Source organism: Crocodylus porosus, unplaced genomic scaffold, assembly GCF_001723895.1.
Source record: "Crocodylus porosus isolate Cpor-Errol unplaced genomic scaffold, CroPor_comp1, whole genome shotgun sequence".
In the NCBI taxonomy this organism is placed as follows: Eukaryota; Metazoa; Chordata; order Crocodylia; family Crocodylidae; genus Crocodylus; species Crocodylus porosus.
The window spans coordinates 58,451,386-58,457,186 of NW_017728918.1; the positions used below are offsets into that span (position 1 = coordinate 58,451,386).

The 5,801-nt window shown below is 40.8% G+C and overlaps 1 protein-coding gene across 1 annotated transcript in view; it reads left to right on the forward strand.

Moving 5' to 3' along the window:
* Nucleotides 1-5,801, forward strand: part of CD109 (CD109 molecule) — a 106,885-nt gene that overhangs the window by 83,727 nt on the left and 17,357 nt on the right. Inside the window, exons 27-29 of the mRNA XM_019538158.1 lie at nt 604-794; nt 2,595-2,750; nt 2,831-2,896. Of these exons, the coding sequence (XP_019393703.1) occupies nt 604-794; nt 2,595-2,750; nt 2,831-2,896 (413 nt within the window). The remainder of the gene's footprint in view (nt 1-603; nt 795-2,594; nt 2,751-2,830; nt 2,897-5,801) is intronic.

Genomic DNA, 5,801 nt, shown 5'->3' on the forward strand with positions numbered 1-5,801 from the left:
GAGTGGCAGATTTCGATATCTTCCATGTTAATGGTAGCGTAAGAGTTTTGTTGTAGTTGTGATAGTTCAGATATATGCGAGGCAAGGATTTCTTCTGTTCAGATGCCTTATTGGACTAACTATGTAGTTAGCATAAAGTTAGACAATGAAAGACTAATTTTCTATGATTCTAATTAATTTTATTCCACCACTTGAGTGAAAATACTGTCTTTTATTAGGGTCTGCTTTTGATTATACTGATGACCAAATGCAGTATTTATAATGCAAGAGTCTCTTTTGCTTCAACATAAGCACTGCAACTATTTCATACATGTTTTTAGGATTGGGCCATTCTCTCACTGGATAAGAGACATGATTCAAAGTCCATCAAAATCAATTGGGGTCATTACATTGAGGCCAGTGGTTTTTGTATCAGACCTCAGCCCCAGCTCAGTAGAGCATATTAAACACATTCTGAAGACCATCATTAACCAGCAAAGCACTTAAACACATGCTTAATTTTATCTGTGGTCTAAAGTGCCTTGCTAGGTCCCTTTGGTAAAGATAGGTTTTCTTATGTTACTTCTGCCTTTGGAGCTCACATTAGTGATGATCTTTTTTCAGGAGAAATTCGATTCTGGACGACACCAGCTCCTGAACTTTCTGACTCATGGCAGCCACGGTCCGTTGACATTGAACTTGCAGCCTATGCTTTGCTCTCTCACTTCCAGCAAGATAGATTAGCAGAGGGGATTCCTATAATGAAATGGTTAAGCCAGCAACGAAATCACCTTGGAGGTTATTCATCTACTCAGGTTAGATAAACGTTACTAGAAGCTCTGTTATGTACAGATAGACTTTCCAGATATGCACTTCACCTTTCAAACAATAGTGTTATTTTTCTATAACAAATATTAAAAATGTATTATTCTATAACATATTGTCCTAATCAAGTACATGCCAACATTGTTTGCTGGATTGGGATCTTAATCTGTTTAATGTAAAAAAAAAATCATTTTAAAAATTAATTAAAAATAATAAACAGAAAAAGAGGAGCAATACAGTTATTTAAGAGAGAGAAAATACTGTAAAGAACTGAAATTGAGAAAATTAAGTGATCTTAAACCTGCATTTTTTGTGCACGTTTATGTTCTGTCATTGATACAAATTGTTTTATTAAATTATTACACATTATGCATATTATGGCATCATGGTACTCTGTTGCAGAGTATTTTTTTTAGGTTTTTCCTTTTTTTGTATTTTCCTGTCTTACAGTGTGTTATAAAGTTGAACCAATAAAATATTAGGACCATCAGATGGAAGGTGCTTTATAAAAGCAAGGTGTTCTTACTGGCCTAGGTTAGGCTAGCTACTGAGAAAATCATCGGAAAAAACAGCTAGAAACTCACGTAGCAAACCCCTTCCTCCTCCTAGCTGAAAACTGCTTCTAAACTTAGGTGTGCTATTTTGTCTTTTCAGTCATGCACTTGCAGTATTGGAGAATTTACATATATGCAAGAGCAGGTACAAATAAACTCTGTATTTTGTGTGTCAGATGATGGCACACCATTCTGAGAGTAAATGTAGAAAAGGGATTGGATCTCTTGTAAAAAGCTGACCATGAGACCACTAGGAAATTATTTCTGATGTATTTTTCTTCATATCTACAGTTCTCACTGCTATAGTTTTCGTTTCTGTGACTGAACAGCTGCAGAATCTGCTGATGAATGCCTGATACTTACATTTGTTTCTGGCTAGTGCACATTTAAGACCCACTGTGGCTTTTTAACTTGTCTTTTTTTTAACTTGTCCTTCCTGTTGGCTGACAGATGGTATAGAGTGTGAGCCCAGCTTCACAATCTACAGACTTGCACGACATCTAAAAAAAAAAATTCAAGCTGCAGTCCAGATACCGTTAAAAGAAAGTCCTAATATTAGGAACATTGCACTGGAAGAGACCAATTTCTGGTACTATGTGATTACAGGCAGCCATATAATGTTAAGCCTAAAAGGGTCCATAAAACTGTGTTTGTTTCAATGTGTTCCCTCTCCTTACTATGATGGGAACAAACCTTTTTGATGGAGCTATGATGTCAGGGAACGTGGAGGAGATGCACAAATGGAGGAGATGCACAGAAGCTTTTGTATATATACTTGTGGCATATAGGAGTCTCAGCGACTATGACAGAATGATGTGGTAACTGTGGAGCTGTGGCCCACAGAATACAGCCATATATGGGTATTACTTATATCTTATTGCATGTTGGGAGGTGACTGTAGTAATATTCCAGCAAAAGTGACATGTGAACAGTAGAAATCCTACATTAAGGGTTACGAAGCCCAACTATCTAAGGTCTTCCTTCCACATAAACATTTAACCAGTGTAATTGATTAGAAACATATTTGTTAAATATATTCAGAGTCCTTGTGGGGATGGTCATAAATCAGGTTTAGTGTGTTCATACTAAGAAGTTATACTGATTTAACTAAATTGCAGAACCAATATAATTAAAGTGATACAGCTTGTATGTGTAGCCAAAATTGAACAGATATTGGCAGCTGTCTAGTTTGCAGGCTTTCATATTCACTGTAGAAGCATTTGTTTCTCTTAACAGGACACAGTAGTTGCCCTGCAAGCCTTGAGTTTGTTTGCAGTTCTTACTACTACCGGTAAAACGGAAATTAGTACAACAGTGACTGGACCAAATCTGGAAGCTCTGGCAGAATTTTCAGTTGATACTCAAAACCGGTTTCTGCTTCAGACCAAAGAGGTACTGTTGGAACACTTTGAAACAATCCTGTCCTGTTAATGTAATTGGAACATGTTTAATTTATCTTGTCTATCTTTTAGATTGCACCTATGCAACCAATGGTAGTTACAGTGTCAGCAGAAGGTACTGGATTTGCCATTTTTCAGGTAGGCAGCAATGTTTTGTACTTTTTTGAAGCTCTCTTTTTAAACACCTTTGAAAAAAGAATATTTGAACAGGAAACTTAAGATACTAGCTCAAGTAAGAAGCTATGTGCCGCCTTGTTTGAATTCCAAAGCAATGCACTAATTACAAAGCTTATATGGGTAAAATGCTTGAAAAAGTGCACCCTGCAAAATCACCAAGGTCAGTGCAACTGCATAGGGCAGAAATTGCTGTATATTATGCCATCACTGCATTCTGTTTTGTTGTTGTGTAGAATTTTTTTAGGCTTTCTAAAGTGCCTTTCTCACCTGTGAAGTCTCAAGTATTTAAATAGCATAGGCCACGACCTGGTGTTCATGTCTAACAGTGAAAATTTCTGAGAAATTTCCACCAGTAGAAACCTTTCCAGGAGAGAGAGCGCATAAGTCACCCTCCACTTCCCTGTCCTCCACTCTTTCATCAGACTGGGGCAATCCTGGTTTGGGGAGGGCATGGGAAGCAGTGGTTGCTCCACTCCTTCCAGTCCCTGGGGGGGATAGAGTGGTAGAGAAAGATTCCCCATGCCTTCTCCAGACCAGTGTCTGGGGAAGGGGCAGTGAGCAGCTTCCTCCATTCTGTGTCCAGTCTCCAAAAGTGGAGTGGAGGGAGCAGCGGGGCAAAGTCCTCAGCCCCTTCTCCAAGCTGGGTAGATCTCAATTTGGAGAAGAGGCAGGGAGCAGTGGTGACTGCTTCCTTCTGTTGCTTCATTCCCCTCCTGTGCAGACTGGGAAGAGGGTGTACAAACAGTCACTTTTGCAAGAGATTTTCTTTCTCAAGGGAGTTCTTCCAGGTTGACACCTGGAAGATACTTCTCCTATAAAGGATGTGTTTTCCTTGGGAGAAACTGAGTGAATGCTTATATGCTCATAGTTTCTGCTAGGAAAGCATAGATTCTCTCAGTAGAAAATCATTACAGTAGCTGAAGGTTGAACAGGTTGAACTAGCTGAAGGTCACCAGTAAGATTCAGCCACTTTGGCCTGCTCTCACTGCTACAGCTGACTTTCACCAGTGGTAAGTAGCCCACCCACAGTGCTGTGCAAACACAGATACACTGCTTCCAATTTAGGAAGAAGCCTGCCCAGAGCAGACAGTGTTTGAGCATTCTACTGCCTGGTACAGTAAATGGGTGATGTAGACATGCCTTAAGACATTGAATTTTAGCTGCAAGCTGCCAGCAGAGGATACTTTGCACCAGCTACTCCCACTTCAGTGGAGGGAACTTGTTGGAATTATAGTAAAACGCCTTTCTGCTGATCTTGCACTATGATGCTGAGGACTGTGTGCCACTAGTATAAATTTAGGCAGCCCTGTTCTATCTTAAACTGGGTTGCACAGATCCAGCCTTACAGTCAGGGATCTGCAACTTGTTCCCTTTTTTCCTTCAGGTTCCTCCACTTTCACCCCTATACGAAGCTGTCTGCAAATTAATCTAGCCCATTCTGGTCAGTGAAATTTGGGGAGTAATTTGGGGGGGGAAGAATAGGAATCTGGCAGTTCTTTTGTCCATCCAATGTGCTATCTCTGACAGTGGGCAAAAGAAGATCTAGAAACCTGTAGTGGGTTAGTATTGATCAGGTGTTTCATAGAATCGTAGAAAGTTAGGGTTTTAAGGGACCTCAGCAGGTCATCCAGTCCAACCCCCTGCTCAAAGCTGGACTATCCCCAACTAGATCATTCTAGCCAAAGCTTTGTGTGGCTGGGTTTTGAAAACCTCCAAGGATGGAGATTCCACCACCTCTCTGGATAACCTGTTCCAGTGTTTTACTACTCTCCTAGTGAGACAATTCTTTCTAAAATATAATCCAAACTTTCCTTGCCGCATCTTGAGCCTGTTGCTCTTTGTTCTGTCATCTGCCACTACTGAGAACAGTCTAGCTCCGTCCTCTTTTGAACCCCCGTTCAGGTAGTTGAAAGCTGCTATTAAATCCCTCCTCAGTCTTCTCTTCACTAGACTAAATAAGACCAGTTTCCTCAGTCTTTCCTCATAAGTCATGTCTCTCAACCCCCTCACCGTTTTTGCTGCCCTCCGCTGAACTCCCTCTAATTTGTCCACATCCCTTCTGTAGTGCATCGGCCCAAAACTGGACACGGTACTTCAGATGTGGCCTCACCAGTGCTGAATAGAGGGGAGTAATCACTTCCCTTGACCTACTGGCAACACACCTGCCAGTGCAGCCCAGGATGCTGTTAGCTTACTTGGCAACAAGGGCTCATATTGCTGGCTCGTATTCATCTTATTGTCCACTGTAACTCCCAGGTCCTTTACTGTAGAGCTCCTGTCCAGCCAGTCAGCCCCCAGGCTGTACTGGTGCTGGAATAGTTTCCTTAGCAACATAGGGAATTCTTCTGCCCATTCTTCTTTATTTGAAAGAATATAGAAATCTGTATAAGTTACAGTGTGCCACTAGTATAAATAGTAGATGGTAAATGACAGTTATAATCTGTTTTACCACAAAATTAGGAACAGCTCATATTCTTTTGAATGACACAAGAATATTGAGCTTAATTGATCCTGCAGGTCTGATAGTTTTAAGTCGGATCAGATTCGAATTTGAGTTTCTTACATGCTGTTTGACTTTAATTTCAGCATCCATGTATATCTGTAAGAGAGAGAAAAATGGTTTATCTTTTAAAATCATAGGATCATATGTGTGGAAGGGAGTTCAAGAGTCATACTTTCATAGGTGGTAGGGTCAGAAGGGACCTGAGCAGATCATCAAGTTCGACCCCCTGGCATGGCAGGAAAGAGTAGTGGGGTCAATCAATCCTGGCCAGGTGTTCATCCAGCCTCCTCTTAAAGACCCACAGGGTAGGAGCCAGCATCACTTCTCTTGGAAGTTGGTTCCAGATCCTAGCTTCCCTGACAG